Below are 26902 nucleotides of genomic sequence, written 5' to 3' on the forward strand. Positions count from 1 at the left end.
AGAGCTAGCTAGCATGTTAGCTTAGCACACCATCAATACACGACAATTTATGAGATTAAAACCATGTTTGTGCTCCAAACTTACTTTATAACGCAAGACGAGTGTTTTAAATAATCTTCTGTGATCTAATTTGACTTCAGATAAAAAAATCAGACAGAAAATATACTATTGTATGGTGTTCTGCACAATGATATAGATTAGCATTACATTATAAATATAATCTATTATTATAAAAATACCTGGCATGGCTTGAAAAACACAGGTAACTCAAATATCATTGCAATCATGTTTATTGTCTTCAAAACATCTTTATCTGCATGTTACAGTGCTATCTCTGTAGCTTTGTGTGTATCAGTGACGTCCTGGAATGTCACATGATCATGGCTCTTCTTCATGTTCCATATATGGACTATTTTTGTGCATATAGCGCCCTCAGGCTATTGGTATGAATTGAAAACGCAGTATTAGAGTATCCAATCACTCATAATGATTACATCGACGCATTTGGGTATAAATTCAATAAATATTATTCCTGTCTATAGAAATCTGATGTAAACCTATGAGAATATATCAATATTTCTCCAAATCTGCACATTTTTGAGCCAAAGCCCTGAGGGACGTTGTTTTGTGAATCGCTGTCATGACGACAGCACGGGAGTTTTTTATGAATGAAAGCGGCTGACGCTCATAATTCATATTAAAGGTATCGACTCATTTTTTCATTTCATAACTCCTGACACAAATTAAGAAATAACTGTCGCTATAAGTTTTTCAGAATACAATAGTGGTCAAATACTGAAACTTGAGTCTTATATCTTTTTAATGATGTATAGTTTGTCAAGGTATAACATTAAATCTGATAGTAACTTTGAACTATATATAAAAAAAACGCTTCAGTGCGCCCGCGCACTGGCAACGGTTAACAGGTTAACATCGTGGCTAGACTAACAAATAAACAAGCGTCACCTGAACAAAATATCCCGTTACAGTTTAGTAGTAATGATTTCATGAACTTCTTCACTGAGAAAATAGAAAGCATCAGAACCACAATTGTAAACGTTCAATCTTCAATCGCGCCTTATAATTCAGCCTCAATTATCACCCCGCAAGAACAATTACAGTACTTTTACAACTATAGAACAAAAAGAGTTAAATAAACTTATCACTTCATCTAAAACAACAACATGTTTATTAGATCCTATACCAACTAAACTACTGAAAGAAGTGTTACCTATAGTGGAAGAGCCTCTCCTCAATATTATTAACTCATCTTTATCTTTAGGTCATGTTCCAAGAACATTTAAATTGGCAGTTATAAAACCACTCATTAAGAAACCACAATTAGATCATAATAACCTAGCAAATTATAGACCCATTTCAAATCTTCCATTTATGTCTAAAATATTAGAAAAAGTTGTGTCCGCTCAACTGGGCTCTTTCTTGCAAGAAAATGACATCTATGAAAAGTTTCAGTCTGGTTTCAGGCCGCACCATAGCACTGAAACTGCGCTCGTTAAAATCACAAATGATTTACTTTTAGCTTCTGACCAAGGCTGTATCTCAATATTAGTTTTACTTGATCTTAGTGCTGCGTTCGATACTGTAGATCACACAATACTCTTAAATCGACTACAAAATTATACTGGTGTTCAAGGACAAGCATTAAGCTGGTTCAGATCATACTTATCTGGCCGCTACCATTTTGTCTATTTAAATGGAGAAAAAACGATCATAACTCCAGTAAACTATGGAGTGCCGCAAGGATCTGTGTTAGGCCCTCTATTATTCTCAATATATATGCTGCCACTTGGAAATATTATAAGGAAACATGGAATTAGTTTCCATTGTTATGCTGCTGATGACACTCAAATATATATTTCATTACGGCCGGATGAAAACGCTAAATTATCCAAATTGACAGAGTGTGTTAAAGATATAAAAGACTGGATGACGCGTAATTTTCTTTTATTAAATCCAGACAAGACAGAGGTACTACTTATGTTATCGGTTAAAAAAACCGCCCACAAAACCTCTCACAATACAACTTTAACATAGTAGGATGTCCTGTTACTTTATCCTCTACAGTAAAAGACCTGGGTGTTATACTAGATTGCAACCTGTCTTTTGAAAATCATATTTCATACGTTACAATAACAGCCTTTTTCCACCTTAGAAACATTGCTAAGCTACGTAATATGCTATCAGTTTCTGATGCAGAAAAGTTGTTTCATGCATTCATGACCTCGAGACTAGATTACTGTAATGCTTTATTAGCTGGTTGTCCTGCATCCTCAATAAACAAGCTACAGTTAGTCCAAAATGCAGCCGCTAGAGTTCTTACTAGATCAAGAAAATATGATCATATAACACCGATTTTAACGTCACTACATTGGTTACCGATAAAGTCCCGTATTAACTACAAGGTATTGTTACTGACTTATAAAGCCCTAAATGGCTTAGCTCCAGTCTATTTAACGGATCTTCTATCGCCCTATAATCCATCGCGCTCTTTAACCCTCTGGGGTCTGGGGTGTTTTTGGGGTCCTTGAGATGTTCTGACATGCCCTGACATTTGTGCTTTTTTCAGTTGCTTATAAACATATTAATGGCAAAGGTGTAAATTCACTCTATATAGCACAAACAGGACATGTTTTCATTTTTGAGAGAATAATGTTTATGCATGGTTATCGAAAAAACTAAAAATTAAAGTTTCTGAAATAAGGCGTCAAAACACATACTAAATATGTGGCAATAAGACTTTTGACTAATGGATGTCATCGCCTAGAGTTTTTTCTTCAAAATGATATGAAAATCATCCTGCCTAATCATTCACATAAAACGATACATTGATTTTAGTTTTGTGAAACACTTTTAGTTTGGAAAGCCAATATGCGGATGGGGCGTAAACGCTCCTACAGCATCATGCATATTTAGTAGTTCACACCTGGTGAGACTACGTCCCCGCATACTTAATGAGCCATTCATTCAGGTGTGTCACCTATAGCTAACTTAAATATACAAGCTTCATAAAAATTATTATTCTAGGAGAAAATTTCAGATGGCATTTAGAGGCTTTTGCATCTGAACTCTTCATATATACACACACACATATATATATATGCATGCACATACATACTTTATAATCTTTTCAAAACTAGTCAACGTCTTTCAAAACTAAAGTATACATTTTATCATACGTATTTCAAAGTAAAGGATTCATTAGTTAGTTGATGACTTTATTTTTGACAAAACACATACAGTATATATTCCTCATCTCAGTATAGCAATAGAGTTTGCTAAAAGCTGTTCATTCAATACAGCAGTATTTGAAAATCGATCATATTTTGTAAAATTACATTTATATTTGCATTTATGTCAAAACCTAGACACTTTTAAACATCAAAAGGACATTTATTAATATGTATTCGTGTCAAAATGACAAATAAACAGATTTTCCTATTCAATTTTGCATGGAAACGCTTCCAAGACGCTTGCGTGTCGCGTGAAAAATAGGCGTCGGTTCTATTTCTAGAATGCACGCGTTTTCCACGCGGCTCGTGCCGCGCCTGAGACGCGCATCTCACACAGGCAGTGTGCAAACTCTAAACTGTTAACATGGGAGCCGAAATAAAAACGGACACGCCACGCAGCTGAGACGCTTACGCCACGCATCCAGTGTTTCACCGGCCTTATCCAGCTGATGTGGGCGTTTCACAGGTTTGTATGGATCGCCTCACATTTGCGTTTGAATAGCGCGCGGTCTCCGTAGGCGTAGTCACATTAAAACTTAATTAGCTGAGATGAGAACGACTGACATCTCTCTCTTTACATACATATTATATAAACTGTGAATATTTGTTTTTTATAAAAATTACTTCATTTAAAAGAAGATAATTCAAGCTTCATGCCTGTGTGTCTGTATGCCTGTTTGACTGCGTATTCGCTGAGTTAGTTCATTTTCGGACGCGTTTCAGAATTGACTTCACTGACGGAGAGTAGGCAGAACTCGCATCATGTTTATTTTTCTTTATTTACCGAAAAGCACAACACTTTGTTTTTATTATGAGCATACACAAAAAAAATACACACTAAACAGGATCGATTGATGTATAACACAAGCATATAAGATAAAAATTAATATTTTTTGTTTATTTTTTTTTTGCACTCATACGAAAAAAACGAGCCTATCGCGCCGGCGCGATAGCCGACCCCAGGGGGTTAAGATCACTAAATTTGAGGCTTTTGGTCATACCTAGGATATCCAGATCCACCAAAGGAGGGAGAGCATTTTCACATTTAGCTCCAAAACTCTGGAATAGCCTTCCTGATACTGTTCGTTGCTCAGACTCGCTCTCCCAGTTTAAAACTAGATTAAAGACGGATCTCTTCAGCCAGGCATTCATATAATATTTTTAATCTTAGTTAAATCCGGTCTCTAGTTCACAAACGCCAGAGGAGAACTGGCCCCCGACTGAGCCTGGGTTCTCCCAAGGTTTTTTTTTTTTCTCCATTAGGTCACCTGATGGAGTTTCAGGTCACCATTAGGTCACTTGGAGTTTTTCGGTTCCTTGCCACTGTTGCCTTTGGCTTGCTCAGTTGGGGATATTTTGGGGATATTTAATTTTAATTTTATCAATCAATAAATTCCACTAGACACAAACCTTGTATTATTTTAATTTAATACTGTGAAGCTGCTTTGATACAATCTGTATTGTGAATAGCGCTATACAAATATACTTGACTAAATCTACGCCAACACAGGAAAATACATAAGTGTTTCTAAATATGCGAATTGTTGTTCATTGCGATTTCAAAATAAAAGTTTAACCCCTCGCTCTGAGTTTGCGTGTTTTGATGTGCACATGTTCTTTTTTAAGAAATTACAGCAGCTGTTGCATGTCTATCATACAAAAGTGACCAGATTAAGTGGACACTGAATTAAATGTTGTTTGGTCAATATTAAACAAGGATTTGGTCATGCCGTAGTGTAACAACAACAATCACCAGGCCGTTGTCTCCCTCTGCAGGCATTTGTTATACATCAAGTATTATAAGTTATGTTTATATTAGTTTATATAATTTTTACATGGTGTATTTTAATAGTGTTGTTCAATAAAACCCATATGATTACTTTGATACTTTATTTGAACCAATTATTATTGCTTATTATATATTTGTATTGTAAAGGCTGTTGTTCACTTGGATCTATCTTTATTACCACATTTCTATCCAATTACTCAATTTATCGATGGAATAATCGGTAGAATACGCGATTACTAAAATAATCGATAGCTGCAGCCCTACTTTACTTTTGCTTTAAAAAAGAATTTCATAGAAATGTGGATTTCATTTGGAGTCTCACTACTGAAGTCCTATGTACACATTTCTGAGAGTACTTACATTTTAACACTTGATTCCAGTGGACTCTAAACATTGCATTTGTTTAATGTGGAAACCCAACTGTTGGGGTTTAATTGAAACAGATTTTTTTTTTCCTTTGGAGTTGCACTCACAGCTGTAATGAAAAGAAGCCCAGAACATGTGGCACATGACAGAACACTGACATTCAGAACATGCTGACTTTCTCAGACTTTTGTTATTATTATTATTATTATTATTATTTATTGTTTTATGTTTGTTTACTAATTTTTACTTTTGTACATTTTTACTCTTTTAGTTTTACATTTTGTCAAGGGCTTGTTTACATTTAGAATTTTTTTTATGAAACACTATTGAATGCCAAAGTTGCAAGATAAATAAAATGTTCTTGCGTAAATTTATTTATTTTTTTGATGGGAAATTAATCGTTTCGATTAATCGATACAAAAATAGTTGTTAGTAGCAGCCCTATTTCAAAGTTGTTATTGTACAGTGATAAGCAGGAAAAATTATGCATTTCGGTGTCAGTACAGTCAGAACAATAATATTGTTGAATATTAAGTGTCCTCAACTAAGCAAGCCAGAGGCGACAGTGGCAAGGAACCCAAACTCCATCAGGTGGCAGTACGGAGAAAAAAACCTTGGGAGAAACCAGGCTCAATCGGGGGGCCAGTTCTGGTCAACAAACGAACACATTGCATCCACTGCATTGTTGCCAATCACAGATGTCGTTTGAGGGCATGAATGCAATGGCCAATGTTAAAGTTAGTACAAATCCACTCAATACCACTAAACGGTTAATTTTGCACACTTGCACTAATCTTTTCATAACAACCAAAGACTAAACATGATGTAAATAAGAATTTCATTGTGCAGTGTAGACAGCTTTTTAAAATATAACCGACAATGAGCCCATGGTGAACTGAAGTGATCGACAGCTTCAGTGATTATAGAGGGAGCACTCTTTGCTCGATTTCTATAAAAAACGCATTTATAAAAGTTTTATTTTACTAATTCATGAGATGTATAGGAATCCAAATACTGAAAAAGTGGGATGAAGAGAAAGTTTGGACACGCTGCACTGCACTAGTGGGTCGGACAAATAAACATATCCACTCTGCATAATCCAATGGGTTTTGCTGCACACAACAAGAAATCTCCACACAGCAAACATCACAGAAAATCAGCAGAGACATGCTATGACAGTTGACAACACTACTGTAGAAGTATAGCTGACACATATCAACAGATACTCACTACTGTGCGCAGTCGATGAGCTGATACTCATTTGAGCGCTCGAAACAGGCCTTCACCCCCTCATCATCCCACAGATGCTTTGCATGCTCAAAAAACTCCTGTAAAAATAGAAACCACACACAATATTGAGTTAGCATCTATTTATGTGGCACAGTAATTAACAAAAAATAAAAGAAGGAAAAAAAACATTGTAAAAACATAAATATATAAATGTGTATATATATATATATATATATATATATATATATATATATATATATATATATATGTGTATGTATGTATGTATGTGTGTATATATATATATATATATATATATATATATATATATATATATATATATATATATATATATACACACATACATACATACATACACATATATATATATTCCTCTATATATATATATATACATATACATATACATATATATATATACACAAACGTATGTATGTATGTATGTATGTAGTGAGGAAAATAAGTATTTGAACACCCTGCTATTTTGCAAGTTCTCCCACTTAGAAATCATGGAGGGGTCTGAAATTGTCATCGTAGGTGCATGTCCACTGTGAGAGACATAATCTAAAAAAAAATGTTAATATTTGGCCTTTGTTACAGAGGTCAAACGTTTCCTGTAGTTTTTCACCAGGTTTGCACACACTGCAGGAGGGATTTTGGCCCACTCCTCCACACAGATCTTCTCTAGATCAGTCAGGTTTCTGGGCTGTCGCTGAGAAACACGGAGTTTGAGCTCCCTCCAAAGATTCTCTATTGGGTTTAGGTCTGGAGACTGGCTAGGCCACGCCAGAACCTTGATATGCTTCTTACAGAGCCACTCCTTGGTTATCCTGGCTGTGTGCTTCGGGTCATTGTCATGTTGGAAGACCCAGCCTCGACCCATCTTCAATGCTCTAACTGAGGGAAGGAGGTTGTTCCCCAAAATCTCGCAATACATGGCCCCGGTCATCCTCTCCTTAATACAGTGCAGTCGCCCTGTCCCATGTGCAGAAAAACACCCCCAAAGCATGATGCTACCACCCCCATGCTTCACAGTAGGGATGGTGTTCTTGGGATGGTACTCATCATTCTTCTTCCTCCAAACACGTTTAGTGGAATTATGACCAAAAAGTTCTATTTTGGTCTCATCTGACCACATGACTTTCTCCCATGACTCCTCTGGATCATCCAAATGGTCATTGGCAAACTTAAGACGGGCCTTGACATGTGCTGGTTTAAGCAGGGGAACCTTCCGTGCCATGCATGATTTCAAACCATGACGTCTTAGTGTATTACCAACAGTAACCTTGGAAACGGTGGTCCCAGCTCTTTTCAGGTCATTGACCAGCTCCTCCCGTGTAGTTCTGGGCTGATTTCTCACCTTTCTTAGGATCATTGAGACCCCACGAGGTGAGATCTTGCATGGAGCCCCAGTCCGAGGGAGATTGACAGTCATGTTCAGCTTCTTCCATTTTCTAATGATTGCTCCAACAGTGGACCTTTTTTCACCAAGCTGCTTGGCAATTTCCCCGTAGCCCTTTCCAGCCTTGTGGAGGTGTACAATTTTGTCTCTAGTGTCTTTGGACAGCTCTTTGGTCTTGGCCATGTTAGTAGTTGGATTCTTACTGATTGTATGGGGTGGACAGGTGTCTTTATGCAGCTAACGACCTCAAACAGGTGCATCTAATTTAGGATAATAAATAGAGAAACACAAATAGGGCTGACCTGTACAGTCAGGTGGACATTTTAAAGGCAGACTAACAGGTCTTTAAGGGTCAGAATTCTAGCTGATAGACAGATGTTCAAATACTTATTTGCAGCTGTATCATACAAATAAATAGTTAAAAAATCATATATTGTGATTTTTTTTTTTTTTTTAGATTGTCTCTCACAGTGGACATGCACCTACGATGACAATTTCAGACCCCTCCATGATTTCCAAGTGGGAGAACTTGCAAAATAGCAGGGTGTTCAAATACTTATTTTCCTCACTGTATATATATATGTGTGTGTGTGTGTGTGTATTTATGTATGTATGTATACAGTCGTGCTCAGAATTGATCATACCCCTGATCTTTCATTAAAAAAATTGGCAAAAATCTAACCTTTCATTGAAGTAAAAGAATTGAAAGTGGGGGGAAATCACATTATGAAATAAATGTTTTTCTCCAAAACACATTGGCCACAATTATTGATACCCCTAGAATTTTTTATGAATAAAATATCTCTGAAGTATATTCCCTTTAATATTGACCTTTTTTTTAGCACACCAGGGTGACTAGGAACATGAAATTGTCCAGCTATGACTTCTGGTTTCACAGGAGTTTATATATATATATATATATATATATATATATATATATATATATATATATATATATATATATATATATATATTAAATGATTAACCTCATATATATATATACACAAAACAAACGTTAATAACAATACATATTACATATTTAATTCACACAGTGTAGATTAAACAGTGTTTTATTTTTACATTTGATTATTCAATTTCTGTTGTTAAATAAGCCTAATGTAGGCCTACTTGAAACCCTAAACCCTCTGGTTTTCACTAATGTTAAAATGACAGTAAAACACTGCTGTTCACTTTCAGAAGTTGTAGGGATGCTTTCTTTTTCAAAAAAGATTGTGAAATGTGTATGTTGAATATATCATTTTCAGTTTTTAAATATATTTAAATATAATTAAATTTTATCGTGTCGCACATCTAATATTGCATTATTTAACAAGTTATCGCGTATCGCATTTTTCTTCAATATCGTGCAGCCCTATTCACTACTTCTTTTTCTTCATTTTCTCTGATCCACTTGCTCATTTAAACTCCTCTGGTATAAAATCAATGAATAAGACTTGCTTTAGAATAATAATTTATTATTATTATTATTATTATTATTATTACTATTATTATTATTGAAAATATAAAATGGACGGACAAATTATGGACAAATAATGAATATTTATTTAGGCATATTACAAAACATTGAAAGAAAGTTTTTCTGCAGCACCGCAGGAGTGAGTGCAGACGAGCGAGGGGGTTTCTGGGGAGCATACTTGTTTTTTGCGCCTTTTCCTCAGAGGATACAGACAGCTATACAATAATTAGGTCCCTTGTGAGGGCCCATCATATAATCATCGAAATACATCAAAACAAATGGATACAGAGAAGCAAAACAAACGCATCACGGCTCATGAACAACGCTACACACTCTCTAAGACATCTCACAGACGTCTGGTTGATATGCCATCAACACCCGAGAAAGAAAATCTGCTCTCAAATTGCGAAATAGAACTCAAATCGAGGGGCCAAATTCTAGGGAAGCTTTGCCTATTGTTTATTTTTTAGTAAAATAATTTATAATAAGAATATATATATATATATATATATATATATATATATATATATATATATATATATATTAGGGCTTGCATAGACTAGTCGAGTAGTCGATAGATCGACTACTTCAACCACTAGTCGACGCTGTCGGAAACAATCGACTACTCGAGCGTCCATTAAACATAAATTAATTAAAAATGGCGAACGTCACCAACAGACACCACGTGTCAGATGTGTGGAAGAATTTCATCAAGGATGACAAAAATATTGTAATTTGGCCAACTCTGCAAGAGGCCGTTCACATATTGCTTCTAAAACGTGTGGAAAGCGCGCGCGGCCGTGCCGCTGTCTCCTACAAGCGCTTGCGCTCCCGTGGCGTCTGTCGTTGCTATGCAACCAAACTGCGCTCTGATGACGACTAAGAAGTATCATTCAGCAAAGGATTAATTTATTTCTAGCCCTTGCATTAGCTTTACTACTAGATATATTTCTGGAGATGAGAAGGAAAAACCCGCCTGGACAAACTAGCGCACCACGTCCGTTGCTTTCATTATGAGCGCGCTCGCCGCGCTCCTACATTTGAAATAACGACCTTGAGCGCGGAAAAGACGCGATATGTGAACGGCCCCTAGAAGCAGACGTCTGAAACGAAAGGCAAACGGCTATTTATTTGGCTTTAGACTGTTACATGAAAATTTAAAAATGAAATGTCATAATTATAATGTTTTGAGAGTTTACTTATGTAATTGTTGCATTAGGCTATGAATTAATAAATGTTTATTGATAAGATCTAGCTATTTCATGTCTTTTCATAAACAGTAGCATAAACGACGAGTAGTCGAGTAACTCGAGTATTGTTTTGATAAGAAATCGACTAGCAGAAATCAGTAGTCGTGCAACCCCTAATATATATATATATATATATATATATATATATATATATATATATATATATATATATATATATATGTGTATATATGTATGTTTGTTTGTTTGTTTGTTTGTTTGTTTGTTTGTTTGTCTTTTTTGCTGCATTATAATTTCGGTAACACTTTACAATAATGCAGTAACTAATGCGACCTTAACTAACATGAACTAACATTGAGCAATACATTTGTTACAGTATTTATTACTTTGCTAATGTTAGTTTAAATTAAAAATACAACTACTCATGGTTGCTTGTCGGCTCAGGTCCATTAATTAATATTAAGAGATACAACTTTTTATTTTAATATATTAGTAAATGTTGAAATTAATATTAACTAAGATTAATAAATGCTTTAGAATATTTTTTCACTGTTAGTTCATGTTAACTATAACGTAGTCAAGTCAAGTCACCTTCATTTATATAGCGCTTTTAACAATATGGATTGTTTCAAAGCAGCTTTACAGTGATAATAGGAAATTACTGTAACAGATTTTACAAAATCTCTAGGATAATTTTATTGTCCAGCTAATGTTAGTTTTGATTGATTGATTGATTCACTTCCGTTGCGAAGATCATTAGTTATTAACTTAGGGGCTGCTAACATGACACCATTCTAACAGGAAAACCCTTAACGCGTTCCGGCCGCCCATCCGCACAAAACAGTGCCTGGTGTCTCGGGAACGCACTCCCTGAAATAGGTTCGAAGGTGCAAACGATTATCCGTTATCTCTGCGCAAACCTCAAAAACACGAAAACGCAGACGTCGCGCACATTCCCAAAGGTATGACGAGTTCAGCCCAAAGGTATGCGCGTTTGAATTTATATGTGCACAGGTGTGTAGTCCTTAGTTGTAAAGTGTTCCCTTTCAAAAGCTACACTCAGTTCTGCATGAAAACACTATGGGGAAAACTTCTTTGTTTGAACAGTTGTGAACATGTGTGGTAGGGTTGTCAAATAAAAAAAATCGTTGTCGAATTAAAAAAAAACCTGCACATTCGAATGAAAACCCATGCATTCGAATTTTTGACATGTCAAGAGGTGCGCGAGACATGATGATGACGTAACTGACGTGGTTTGTTTTTGTTAGCTTAAGATCAGAGATAAAGGTCAGGGCTGAGCATTTGTTTTCAACAGCTGAAAATATTGCACTTCATTCATGGGGCTCTGTGTGAAGAGCAGGAGACGGGTCCTTCCCTTTCTCTTGCTCTTTCACCAGATCGTGGTGGTCCTTCGAGCCCGCTTCTGAAGCGCGCCCTGCCACCAATGGCGGACTGTGTACAGCTCACTCAGCGCGGGTCTACGCTAAAACTGCAGTGTCAGTCAACAGTCGTGGGAGGGGCCTGTGCAAAAGTACGTAACATTGCCCCGAATCTGAGAACGGCTTGTTCTGAGACAGTGCTCATGATTTGTTGTGTACACACATTGCCAACACACATTTATGTTCAAACGCCATGTAAAAGTGAATTTTGTGTAATAGGTGCCCTTTAAGTGGCACGTCTTTGAAAGGTGATGCACTATACATAATGTAGAGCCAGTCCACTGCCAGATTGTTTCAGTGCTGGAGGTTCTGCAGGAAAAGCTGTCAGCAGGCACATGTCCTGCTACTCTCAAGAGTATCTGTGGCTTGCCACGCTCTGGTCGACGGGGTCTCACCCTGACTATCTTCCCAAAGTTCCATTCTCGACCATACATCTGGTCATTCTTGAAGCCTTCTGTCCTCCGCCATTCGCGACGCCGGAGCAGGAGAAACTCCACCTACTGTGTCCAGTTTGTGTTCTTCAGAATTATGTCCACCGTGCTAGCCAGTGCCGTAAGTCAGAGCAGCTGTTCATTTGTTATGGGGGGTGTAACCAGGGGGCGGCCGTCACAAAACAGACTCATTGAGTGAGGGATGCTATTGCCCTAGCCTATGAGGGGTGCGGTCAAGTTTCGCCTCTAGGTTTTAGGACTCATTGAACCAGGGGGTCCTATTGTTAATATTATTTACTTCATTGTTCTTATTTTTTTATGAATAATATATATATATTATTATCTCGATATTGTGAAATAAAATGTCTTAGTGGGAAATAAGATTATTGGTCATATCACCCATCCCTAGCAGACACACAGAAATAAGTTTATACGAAAGGAAAATTCCCATTGGAAAATTCAGTGTGATGAGCTGGTGCACTCAGGGAGAGTGAACAAGAGAAAAACATGAAAACAAACCTTAACGACTATTAGTGGCCTTTCATTTAGCACAGATGTTCTCTACCTGCACCTTCATTAGTCAGAGAGGAAGCCAAAAGAGTCATTAGAAGGGAGTTAAGCGGGGTGCTCGCGACCCTCGAGAGAGCATGCTAATGACAGCCTGAGCTCACTAGAGCCTCCCAGACACCCAGCGCTACTGTCACAACTGAGCGCAAAATACACACCCTGGGACTCACACAAACACACACCTGTACAGTCTGAAACACAGGCTTGTCTGGTTGCACACAAATGCTGTGCACAATATCATAGACAACAAACACACAAGCAGGTGAATATGATGATAGGACAAATGACAATCTCACAGCACGGTTATGGAACTGAAAACTATTACATTAGAGTGCTTTTCAGCTAATATTCCTTATTTTTTGTGTAAAGTAATTAGTAATAAATTATTTATATCAAGTGGTGCTTGAAAGTTTGTGAACCCCTTGCAGAATCTGTGAAAATGTGAATAATTTTAACAAAATAAGAGTATTATACAAAATGCATGTTTTTTTTAGTACTGTCCTGAATAAGGTACTTTACATAAAAGATGTTTACATACAGTCCACAAGACAAAAAAGTAAAAATAGCTGAATTTATAAAAATGATCCCATTCAAAAGTTCATGAACCCTTGATTCTTAATACTGTGCGTCGTTACCTGGATGATCCATGGCTGTTTTTTTGCTTTGTGATGGTTGTTCTTGTGTCCCTTGTTTGTCCTGAGCAGTTAAACTCACACAACTATTAAAAAAGGTTCAAACATTCACTGATAGTCCAGAAAGAGAAACGCATTCTAGAGGGTGAATACTTTTGAATTTGAAGATCAAGGTAAATTGTACTTAGTTTGTCTTCCGGGAAACATGCAAGTATCTTCTGTTGCTTGCTCAGGACAAACAAGGGAATCAAGAACAACCATCACAAAGCAAAAAAAAAAAGACGTGGATCATCCAGGTAACGACACACAGTATTAAGAATCATGGGTTCATTAGTATTTAAAAAAAGTTAAATAAAACAGTTTGTTCAGTTCAGTGCTGTTGTTATAGTTGTAAAAAACATAAATAAAACAATAAATAAATATCTGTTCAATATATCGGTTATCGGGCACATAAACATACAAGTAATTGGTATCGTATTGGTTATAACATAAATATATTTGTGTGTATGTGTATATACACACAAAAATAAACCAACTAATTAAGGGTGTCTACAGATATAAACAAGTTAAATTTAAGACTTTAAGAACTTTTTAATTCCACCTTGTATGAAATTTAGACCAAACCTGTAATGGAAATACACAATACATACGCACATGTAATATTTAATGTTTAATGTAAAAAGAAAACAAAATATCATCACTGTCATAAATGCTATTTATTATTATGATATACAGTGAACTTTACATATCAGCAGATATCCTATACAAAAAATACCACAAAAGCACCACATCGCAGAGACTTTTGGTTGTATAAACATTCTAAAACATTATTCTGAAGAAATATTTTCATCAGTGTTCTATAAGCTTTTACATACGTAAATCTGCATATTTATTTTTTTCCCCAGGATGTTCTTTACTTTTATAAAGTACGGAAGCCCTGAACCACAAGGTGAAAAAACAACAACTTCTCGTTATATCGGGATATATTAAGTTGTTATTTCAACATAATATCTCGTTATTTCGACACAAGTTGTTATTTCGACATAAATATCTTGTTGTTTCGACATAAGTTGTTATAATAAGTCGTTATTTCGACATAAATATCTTATTTCGACATAACTCGAAATATATAATAATAACTCGAAACTCGAGATATAACATAAATATCTTATTTCGACATATAAGGGGACATTCTAATATGCATTAAGCCACATTGTTAGTCAGCTGCAAATATGGCTTGACCCCAAAACAATTCTAACAAAAGGTTTCTCAGTGGTTTATAGTATTATCAGATGTACTTAAAAATATACTAAAAGTTTACCAAAGTTTGAATCCAAGAAAGGCCCCATTTACAAAATGGTGCCGTCAGGTCTTTAAAATGACCATTACTCCTTTGTATTCCTCCTAGACCAGGAATACTGGTGCCTGATACATGTTTGGGCCATGTAATATTCGAATTAGCATATTTTCATGATAGATAAGTGATTACAAGTACAATTATATATTAAAGCAATTGGTTACAAGCATATTTATGCGAAAAATAAGTACAATTTCCCTTAAGTAATTGCATATTTCTCCTTTCTCATATCGTTTTGCCTAGTGTTTGTGGTTTCTGTGGTTCATAACCATTCTTTTGATTCCAATAAAGAGTAAATTCATTAGAACTGTGTGGTACTGTAAAATTAGTCAAAACAGGGCTGCCACGTGAAGACATGTGTTCATTGTCTGAACCCGTATAGAATCATGCCAAAACATTGGCTGATGGCGCGGGCGCCTCCTCAGTGGAGCTATGTCACTCACTCTTTTACAGTGAATGTGCCATCTGCTCCTCAGATTTTCCACCGATAAAGAAGAAGGTCCTTCGGCAGCAAAAGGAGCTTGGCAGTGAACGCAGCGTCTCGTTCCCTATTCAGAGATTCTCTTTCATATGTTCACTCGACGCTGCGTAGTGATGACGCAATGGGAACGGTATACCACACACGCCAAGCTAAGCACTGCTGGATCTGGCCCAACAAGGAACTTCCCTATAATTTTTTTTTTTTTTTTTTGCCAGACCAGACTCATCTAGGACCTAGGTCCGTCGTGACAACCAGGCGACAGCAAACTACACCCATCTTGACCCCCTGAAGTAAAAAGGGGGAGTCTTTCCACCTGCAAAGAACACAAAGGCAACTGCGCAACACACTCAGCAGGTGGAAGGCAGACCAAGAATGGCGGATGCCCCTGAGTTTCATCCACCACAGGAATGGTCTCATATGAAGGAGACCCAAGGGCACCACAGGAGAGGCTGCTGCCATGAGCCCCAGAAACCTGCGACATATGCCCACCGCTACATAATGGCCAATCCTGAAACGGGCCAAGCACGCACGGAGACTGGAAACTCAAGCAGGGGCCAGACGTGCCTGCATCGAGTGAGAATTGAGTTGGACACCCAGGAAAGTGGTCTGCTGAGGAGGAGTTAAGACACTCTTCTGAGCATTCAACCTGAGACCAAGAGACCGGAGGTGGTGGAGAAGGACGTCCCTGTGACGACACACCAACTCTCTGGAATGAGCCAGTCGTCTAGATTATTTAGCACACGGATGCCCTGGAGCCTCAAGGGGGCCAGAGCTGCATCCATGCACTTGGAGAATGTCCACAGAGCCAGAGCTAGACCAAATGGAAGGACCCGATACTGATACGTCTTTCCCCCAAAGGCAAACTGGAGGAACTTCCTGTGCCGTAGAATGACCTGGATGTGGAAATAGGCGTCCTTCCACGGTGACGAACCAGTCCCCTGTTCGAATCTGCACCAGGATAGTTTCCAACGTCAGCATCTTGAACGTCCCTTTGTAAAGGGAAAAATTCAGACGACGCAGGTCCAGAATGGGGCGCAGACCTCGTCCTTGTTTGGGACGAGGAAGTAGCGGCTGAAGAAACCACGGTTCAAGTCTGAAGGTTTACCTGAATTTTACTAAACCTGAGGTTTGAGTTACATGACATAGGCTAAATCGTTTACATCTCTGGTTAACCCCAAACAAAGATAAAACCTTACTTATGGAATACATGATTTTGTGAGATTACTGTATGTAATTATGTCAGTACAATTTTAGTCCAATGGATTCATAGACCCAGAAAACATGGGGTTAGGCACCAAGATTACTTGGCTAGGTCAAATAATGAAGGAGTTAGGACAATTTAAAGGGGCTATATGTAGTTTTCAGCGGCCTCTAGCAGTGATGATTCAGATTGCAACCAATACGTTTACAAGCGAGTGCTCGTGCGCGTGCTTGAACTCATGAGCGAACACTCTGGGTACCGGCCAGACTGAGACGCAACACACCGGAGAAAGCATCACACAACATGCTGGAAACTCAGGTAAACTCCCACTGCAACGTTACAATAATAGGCTACTTTTATCAGCTTGACATTGAACTAATGCTCCATGCTCGTACCATGATAACGTTACATTGACTGCATTTAGCCTATGTAATGTGCTGTTACATAGGTAAATTTACGGTAAGATAACGAAAACGGTTAGTGAACTACACTGAACAATTTCAGTATAACAGTAAGACCGTAGTAAGTAACATTACATCGTCCGAAGTTGATCCGATTCACGTTTGGCCTGACGAGCTTCAGCAGATAAAACTTTTTTTTGTTTTTTATCATTATGTGGAGTTTGTGTTGGAGTCTGTGTTGTGCTGGGAGCAGGTCGTTTCTTAGTGTTAGCAGACTCCATGTCATAAGTTGCAGTGTCGTCGCTGTTAAGTGCAAAGTCAGTAGACGAGGCGAGAGGCTCAGGAGCGTGCATGCAGGTCTCAGTCACGTCACTGGATTTTGTGGTAAATCCGACCCGGAGCCTTCACATAGAAATAGGAATACTTGCTTTCAGAGGTAATAGCAAAACCTGCCAAGTGGACCATTTTAATGTGAGATTACAACCCCTTCACACACAGGCAATAAAAAAAGGATTCATTTTAGTAGAAAAACTACACATAGCCCCTTTAAGGGCTTCCTGCCCATCTTGGACGCCATCTTGAAAATTACACCTTTCTAGTGGTCAAACTTTGGTAAACTTTTAGTATGTTATTAAGGACACCTAATACTACAAAAAAACAGCTGAGAAACCTTTTGTTAGAATTTTTTTAGGGTTAGGTGTTTTTTTGTTTTATTTCGTATATGCAGCCGCCTAGGGAGGAAAATGCTTAACGTGAAATGAAACGCGTTGCGTTCATATTCTGCACTCATCTAATTTTTTTTGTAGTATACTTTATTATGATTCGTAATGATTAATAAATGCACGCACAATTATCCGTGAACTTGATAAATGTTGCAGATATGTTTTAGGCTACTATCCACAAACAAATTGCTTTCAACTTATGTGTGTCAAATTCTGAATTCAACGAATGTGCAGCAATTTGTACAAATAGAGACATTTTTGTGAATAAAATGTTTTATTTTGTATTAGTTATCATAATTTGCACATGCAGCAAAGAAGATGTACAGGTGACACATGCATTTATTGACGTATTTCCTGAGTTAATCTCATTTGAGTTTTTACTGTGTTTGGTCTGTTAATAACACTGTCCGTCTCTTTATGTTAAGGTTTGTATTAATATTGATATGCCACTCGAGGGCAGAATAAGACAGGGAATTGAAGAATGCATTGTAGTTATGTTGACTTACTGTTTTCATAACACTGGATATTCTTGGATAAAGTATGAAACAGTTCATACTTTTCTAAAACGTTGCATAATGGCAATTAATTTAGCAATTACATATAGTTTTGTGCTAGTTTTGTTGTCAGTTGCTCTTTCAGACAGCTTTATAGTTTATCTATTAGATTTGGTTTATTTGTTAACTTTACACAACTCATATAATCGCCTAGATAGCCTATTTTGCTTCATGTGCTTGGCCATTATTGGCCAGATCAGAAACTCTGTTTTACTTGACTTCGCTTGCACTGCCTTACCACTATTGTGGCTATTATTATTATTATTATTATTTAACTATTATTGTTGCTGCTGCTGCTGTATGGTCCATGCTAAGAGTAGACTATTATGAAACCTCTTAAATTATAATAGTCTACTCTTAGCACGGACCATACAGCAGCAGCAACAACAACAATAATAGTTAAATTAATATTATTAATAACACATGAAGCAAAATAGGCAATTTAGGCGATTTTAATTACACGTTAAGCATTGCCGAATACACTCAAATGAGATTTATTGACGTCTTTTCTGAATCAATACAATCACTGCATCTGTACATCTTTGTTGCATGTGCAAATTATGATCACTAATTCAAAATAAAACATTTTATTCACAAAAATGTCTCTACTTCTAGAAATTGCTGAACATTCATTCAATTCTGAATTTTGCACACATAAGTAGAAAGCAATTTGTTTGTGGATGGTAAAACAAACAAAAAAAAACAACATTTTTTTTCACCTTGCGGTTCAGGGCTTCCGTAATAAAGGCCCGTTTTTTTTTAACCTTATTAAATGTTTGTGTCATCTTTCATGTCAAAGTCTTACATTTGATAAATTAATTCATTATCCACTATATGGCTGTACTAATTCAATTAAATATTGTACACTACAAAATTACAACTGCAATAAGTAATGTTATGAGATTAATATTTTGAATACATTTTTGAATATACACTTTTAAACAAGAAACTAAGACACTGAGACACCGCTACTTTTTTGAGATCCGCAATAGTTCTGCTCTGTTCTTTGTTTGGAACTATTTTTGTTGGTAAAACCGAACAAAAACAGTCAATATTGTGTCTAAAATGTAAGTAATTTAATATTAACTATTTGTTTATTTAACTAAAATCAATGTAACATTTGCGATCGTAAGAATATTCGGCAAAATAGCTCCCTTGCCATGTTATGTTACTTAACTAATGTTATAAATAAAAAAAACTAAATTTTTTCTTTGAGTGCTCTTGCGCTCATTTGTTTCGATTTCTCCACTTAAAGGGTCATTTCACCCGTGGAGACATGAATGTGTATTGAAAGTGGGTCATTTATGTAGAAGAAATGTGAAATTATTTTTGAATTTGGAGCTTTCTAGACTGAGAAAAGCCAGAAAATGTATTTTTGGCTTATGTGGATGAAAGACAACAACTCCCAGAATGCACTTGCTTCGCTGCCCTACAAGGCCACTCCCAAGCCACGCCTACCGGTAAGACAGCGCCGTTGAAAACAAAAACATCAAGGCAAGGCTAGGCTACGAGTGAGTCTCCGTGACGAGTTTGCCCATAATGTCCGGGATTCGGCTTTTGCGTTCTACAGTCGCCATTCATCATGTTTACTGTGGCGAGCAGGACGAGGCTGAGGGGCGCGGGAGAACGGCGCGAGGCCGGCCTCGAGTCTTTCAACCGATCACGCCACCGGCCTCGCGTCTTTCTCCCGCGGCGCTAGCCTCGTCCTGCTCCCTGTATTACTGTGATTACTGATGAGCGCGCCTGTGAGATGCACCGGTCTCATGGGCTATCTCTCACGGAGGTGCGGGTATTTTCTTAGCAATGTTAAAACGCAAATCAACCGATCACTTGTTTAGCATTCATGTAAACATTACATTCAGATTCACCAATCGGGGTGAATTCAGTTAGATTGAAACAAAAGGTGAGCATGTAACCAATGGATGGCGACCGCAGAAAGCAAAAGCTGAATCCCGGACATTTCTGTCGATCTCGACGGCCGGACATGTCCGGGAAATAGAGTATGGTAACCCCTACTACTCAGCTTTCTTCGTCCCTGTTTTCTGCAGGTTTCTGCCGTTGAAATCAAACGCACTCGCACTGATCTGTGATAGGTCTGTTAGCGCATTAGGTCAAACCCCCTATGGGCGGGTTTGAAAGGGTGGATCTAGTGCTTGTAGTCTTAACAGAAATCCCCCCCTCTTACACTTCCTCCTACAATGACGCAAAATTACGATTTTTGCGTCATTGTAGGAGGAAGTGTAAAGAGGTAAATACAGATTTCTCTCGTCTCGGGGGAAAATGAAAAAATGTTGCATGACCATTCAATAGTATGACTGGGTTTCTAACAATGCAAAGCTTAATGCAAATGGGTGAAGTGTCCCTTTAAGTCTCTCACAGGCAGCGCGAGCCTCAACAGCGTTACCAGAAATACACTATCCATTATCAATCCCTGTTTATTTGATAAAATCAGAATCATTCTCACGTTTCAATGCTTCACTGGTTATTTGTAAAGACATTGGGTCAGTCAGAATGGAGAAATTTAAGTGGTAATGTGACCAAAAATATTTAAAGGGGACCTATTATGCCCATTTTCACAAGATGTAAAATAAGTCTCTGATGTCCCCAGAGTGTGTATGTGAAGTTTTAGCTCAAAATACCCAACAGAATTTTATTTACAGCACGTTTAAATCATCATTTTTTGGGTCTGTGAAAAACGCACTGTTTTAGTGCTTCTCCTTTAAATGCTAATGAGCTGCTGGTTCACGGCACAGGGGGCGGAGCCTAAGCAGCCGCGACCAGAGCCAGAAGAACAGGAAAGATGATAATAATAAAACAGACAGTCACAGTAATGGTGTTCATTTCGACCATAAAAATGCCTACAGAGAGAATATATGCTGTATGGAGTTGGAAAAGGTATAGTTTAGTTTAATTACGATTATAACCTATTTGGCATTGCTTGTATACACTATTAATGCAAGCCTGCTGTAGGACTCCGTCTGACGATCTGAATTGTCTGAATGATGACACAAAATATACTGATGAGTTTAATAAAGTTTACTGTATGTCTCACAAAAGATGAAGCATCAGTTTTTCTTCAGAAAATCACTGTTAGAGCTGAGTAAACAGTATAAGAAGTGCATAAGTAACGTTAGCCTAACTTACATAAATTTCTGTTGAGTTGAGGGAGGATTTTCTTTGAAAACAAAATGAATCCACCTCGTCTTCACTGGCTAGCAGATTTCAAGAGTAAATAAAGAGAGCTATGTGAATGAATACATCCAGCTACAACACCTTCAACGCTTGGGAGATGCTTCGACGCTTCTCGTGAGTGCATTGCTGCAGCAATGGCTGATGTGTATAACTCGCAGTGAACTTGATCAGGGCGGGTCTAAGTTATAACGGCAGTGTCACTCAACACTCGGGGGCGGGGCCTGTGGCTTTAGTGATGTCACTAAAGCCACATTCTGAAAACGGGTCGTTTGGAGAGACTGCTTTTGATTTATGGAGATAAAAAAAAAGGAGTGAGTGGATTTTTATCACTGTAGGGTGGTTGTGTACACACACTGCCAACACACATGTATGTCCAAACACCATACAAAAGTGAATTTTGCATAATAGGTCCCCTTTAAGACCCATCGAATCTGAATTTAAGACATTTTAAGAACCCGCGGCCACCCTGTAATTCTATATCTTGTTTATCTTGCCTAGTGCTCTCCTTCCAATTCCAACAAATGTGGCTGAGCAAAATAGAGCCAGAAACGTGGCTGCTGCTAGGTGACGTACATATGGGGAGAGAGTTGTGGAAGGCCTATACTTCATGTTAAACATAAATATATAGCCTACTGATACAGCAAAGACAATGTCGGCAGTATTGACGGCAAAATAGGCTACAGAATATTTTGTTTTGTTTTGACAGGTGCAATATTTGAAAATCTCATTCACCTAGATATCATCATTTAGAGACTGTGTCTGTTCCCTGAACTAGGACATACAAAAAAACTCCCAAACCCATTTAGGGGTAAAATGAACAAAAGATAAAGCTTGGGTTGCTGAATATTCAATCCCTTTCTTCCAAAGAACTTATTTTTAATGATATGATTACAGATCGCAACCTAGATGTGCTGTGTTTGACAGAAACCTAGCTAAAACCAGACGATTCCATTACTTTAAATGAGTCCACCCCCCAAGAATATTGTTATAAACATGAGTCTCGTCTGAAAGGCAAAGGGGGAGGTGTTGCTGTAATTTATAGTAATATCTTCATCATACTAATACTATTGAGAAGTCTAGTTTCAAATATAATTATTGTGTTGGTGCTTAATGTAACACTATCAAGTGTAAATGATAAATCCCGTTTGACATTTGTGCTGGATACTGTATAAATGCCACCAGGGCACCATACAGACTTTATCAAAGAATTAGCCGATCAGCTTAGTACTGGCTGCAGATAAAGACCTAATTGTTTTTAAGACCTAAGTGATTTTAATATCCATGTAGATAATGAAGACGCATTGGGATTGGCATTTAGAGACATCCTGAACTCTATTGGAATTAGACAACACGTGTCAGGACCCACTCATCGTAATCATACTTTAGATCTAATATTGTCACATGGAATAAATGTTGATGCCGTCGAAATTCTGCAGCAGAGCGATGACATATCAGACCATTATCTAGTCTCATGTATAATTCATTTAGCCAAGGCTGCAAAGCTGACTCACTGTTACAAATATGGTAGAACTATCACTTCTGCCACTAAAGATTGCTTTATAAATAATCTTCCTGATCAGTTTCATCTCTTGTTGATATTGACTCTCTTTTCCCACACTTTAGAAACAATTGTCCTTTGAGCTTAATCCTCTGTGGTCTGAGGTGTTTTCTGGGCCCTGGAGGAGTTCTGACATGCCCTGATATTTGTGCTTTTTTCTGTTACTTTTGTAACATTTCTGTGGCTAAAGTCTGATTATGTTGTATTCAGTACAAACTCTGCTACAATAATATGTGAGCGGTATGTATGTAAAAGTTTGTAGTTTTGAGAATTACATTTTGTAAAAAAATCAATACAATTTAAGTCACTGAAATAAGGCCATAAAACCATACTGATTATTTGTTCAAAAGACTTTTGACAACTGAATCACGTATACTAGAATATTTGCTTCAAAACTGTGAAAATCATCCTGCCCACTCATTCACATAAAACATTAAGTCAATATTAAGGGCATGAATCATCATGAATATTGAAGTTTTTCACACCTGGGAAGACAAAGACCCTCCCCTAATGGCCCTATCAGGTGAGAGAGTGGGGGAACTAGAACAAAGAAAGTGGAGAGATTAAAAGAATGGCTTTTTGATTGTTTGGATTTATTTACAAAACAACATAATCCAAAGATACATAAAGAACAAAAAGACACATTATTGAACACACTGATCTAAAGACAGAGACTTAAACAGTCACACACCTTTGTGCCATTCCTGAAACATTTCCTGTTCACTATGTCATTTCCAAGGTGTTTGCTTTTTCATTTTACCATGTTCATGTACAGAGACTTGTGTGAATGTTTAAGTCAGCAGGACTCATCAGTGGCATCTGGTCCCTGTGAACAAACAACAAAACAACTGTGAACATGCTGATTAAAGGAGAAACTAGGGCTACATGATTCGGGGAAGAAAATCTAATTGTGATTTTTCTAGTTAAAATTGTGATTTAAAATTCACAAAAATATATATAAAGAACGTTGGTTATGTATGTAACCCTCGTTCCCTGAAGGAGGGAATGGAGACATAGTCGACGTGTCGACTGATTGGGATTGTTAGGGAGCCTGTCATCTTCGAGTATTGTAAAAACGAACCAGTGGACATTGGCGTGCGTGAATCACATACCCCCGCAGTGCGGGTATAATACAGAAATGGATGCACGCACCAGTTGTTTTTCACTGATCACAACATATGAACCCCACCTAACACAATTTACACAAGCATACAAGTGATAGGACTAGCATCGGATGCTCCGCCACATCCAACACCGACCGGGTGAGGAGGAACTCAACAGGGTTCAAAGAGGGAACTCAACTGGAGCAAAAAGGCGCACATATCCAGTCGAAGGAGGGGAATGGCACAGAAAGCCGACACTACAAACCGGGCTAAGGTGAAGCTGGCTTCGAGTGAAGGGAGCCCATGGAAGCAACCGGCTCGAGACACAGGCTAGTTTCTAGCAAATGTGCTGGTGTCACCCAGCCCACAGCTCTTAATCTGTCAGCGAGGCACTCGTGTCTCACTTAGAAGTAGGGCTGAACGATTAATTGCATTTGCGATAATATCGCGATATGATGAAATGCGATTTTTTAAACCGCAAAGCTGCGATTATAGTCTGGTCACGTGACACGCGAGAGTAAACCAGTCTGTATTGCAGATGAAGCATCAACTTGGCACGCGACACATATAGACCTGGCTACAGGAAATAACAGTTTATGTTTAATTTATGTGATATTGTGTTATAGATTCTCTCCAACGATTCTGTATTGTATATGTCTGAGCTTAGTTTTAAACACAGACGTGCACGACGCGCGTGCTTTATAAACAACCGTATTCTGCTTGCTTCTAATTCCTCTGTCTCTCTCACACACACACACACACACACACACACACACACACACGACACCACTCGAACCTTACGAGAAATAATCTTTAATAAAATTCGGAAAAGTTTAAGCGAGTTACAAGGACATTCGCGGGCTTCATTGCGCAAGATATGAGATACGCGCGGTTTGCGTGATGTTACTTCAGTAGTGCGCGGTCTCGCCCGCCGGTATTTTACTTACAAATGTTCTACGAAGGCATCATATGTCTTGGAATGCAGTTGGCTTATATATTAAAAATATGAAAATCACCGACAGAAGCTGCTTTCAATTTCAAATACTCACGTGCGTTTTGCAAAGAGCATTTGAGCATGCGGCTGTGAGCGAGTCTAGTACGTGGTTAAATGTACGTTTGCATCTCAAAATACTTTTATGACGCGAATTTACCGGTAATGTGACACAGTCAGTTATTAAACAAACAGGACAAACCACATCTTATCATTTCAAAAGAGATGAACACGTTCAGACAGCCTACTCTTAAATACTGAAAGCACTCTTTGTTTATTGCTTGTAATATTTTTTTCCCTCTTTGTTATTTGTTTTGAAGCTATATTTGTTAAAATTATTAACATGTAATTGTATTAATTTAGTTTTTTAATGTGTAATTATTATAAGTAGGCCTACTTATAATTATGTAATTAAATATTTTAAGTTTTATTAATAAGATCAATAAAAGAAAAAAAATGTATCGGCTCATGAGGTGCCTAAAGATTCCCTTTCCCTATTTTACAATGATTTATTGCTTGTTTTTGTTGAATAATAGAAAAGATAAAGAGCTTAAAAAATAATCGCATATTAAATCGCAATCGCAATATTGGTAAAAAAAATCGCAATTAGATTATTTTCCAAAATCGTCCAGCCCTACTTAGAAGCCTATCTTCATATCGGCTGGAGGAACCGCTCGATCGCAACCTTCGCCAGTAGGAAGCGACGACCACACACACGGCAGCACAATTCGGAACACAGATGTGTAACAAACAGCGCTGGACATGGGTGGGTGCCGGACGAACTGAATTCTCTAGCCGAGTCTGATGATACAAGAACCGGCTGAGTCGGTCGGGAGCACCTTTCAGTGCTACAACGGACCAATATAGGGGGCCCAAGGTATCAGAAGCCGCGTTTCCATTACAGATTTGCGCAAATGTTTTGCGCTATTATCTAAATATCGATAAAAAACTATTGCGAAATGACGGCGTTTCCATTAACCGATGTTATGCGACTAAAACGTATTTTTTTCTCTCGCGATAAGTCATTCCAAAAATCACGGCAACGGACGTTGGTTATAATATCACAGCCACCGCATTAGACATTATTATTATTATTATTAATGGAAGGAGACGTGGCGTGTTATCCAAGCATTAATGGCAGGGAAAGACCCCCGAACGACACACATAAGGAGTTTCTGGGTGTTTCGCCCTCATTTCTGCTCCGAGGATTTGATTGTGGCATTTCTTTGAGATTTAGAATCCAGTATTCCTATAGGCTAATTATTGTTTCTTTTATAAATTTAATAAAGAATTCTGTCTCGTATTCTGTCCAAACGATCCATGTAGGCTACTTTTGTGTCTATTTGTTTTTCCTTTTTTAACCCCTAATTGAAAAACGAAAAATGAACGGTTGTTGTCTTTTTAAAACGCAAAGTTGAACACCAAAATTTTAATTTGAACTGGCTACACCAACTGCTGCGCTTTGTTTGACTTTTTGCCCCTTTATTAAACATTTAAAATATTCACAAAATTAATATGGAAAACATGTCGATTTT

The 26902-nt window shown here is 37.6% G+C and overlaps 1 protein-coding gene across 3 annotated transcripts in view; it reads right to left on the minus strand.

Annotated features, from left to right (window-relative positions):
• Positions 1-26902, minus strand: part of gnal (guanine nucleotide binding protein (G protein), alpha activating activity polypeptide, olfactory type) — a 155774-nt gene that overhangs the window by 73944 nt on the left and 54928 nt on the right. For 2 of the 3 annotated variants that reach the window (XM_079863704.1, XM_079863703.1), the window contains exon 5: positions 6637-6734. In XM_079863704.1, coding sequence (XP_079719830.1) covers positions 6637-6734 — 98 coding nt within the window. Of the gene's footprint in view, positions 1-6636; positions 6735-23758; positions 23814-23964; positions 24016-26902 lie in introns of those variants that run through there. The other variant, XM_079863705.1, reaches the window with a different exon arrangement.

Source organism: Squalius cephalus (assembly GCF_949319135.1).
Source record: "Squalius cephalus genome assembly, chromosome: 25".
NCBI lineage: Eukaryota > Metazoa > Chordata > Actinopteri > Cypriniformes > Leuciscidae > Squalius > Squalius cephalus.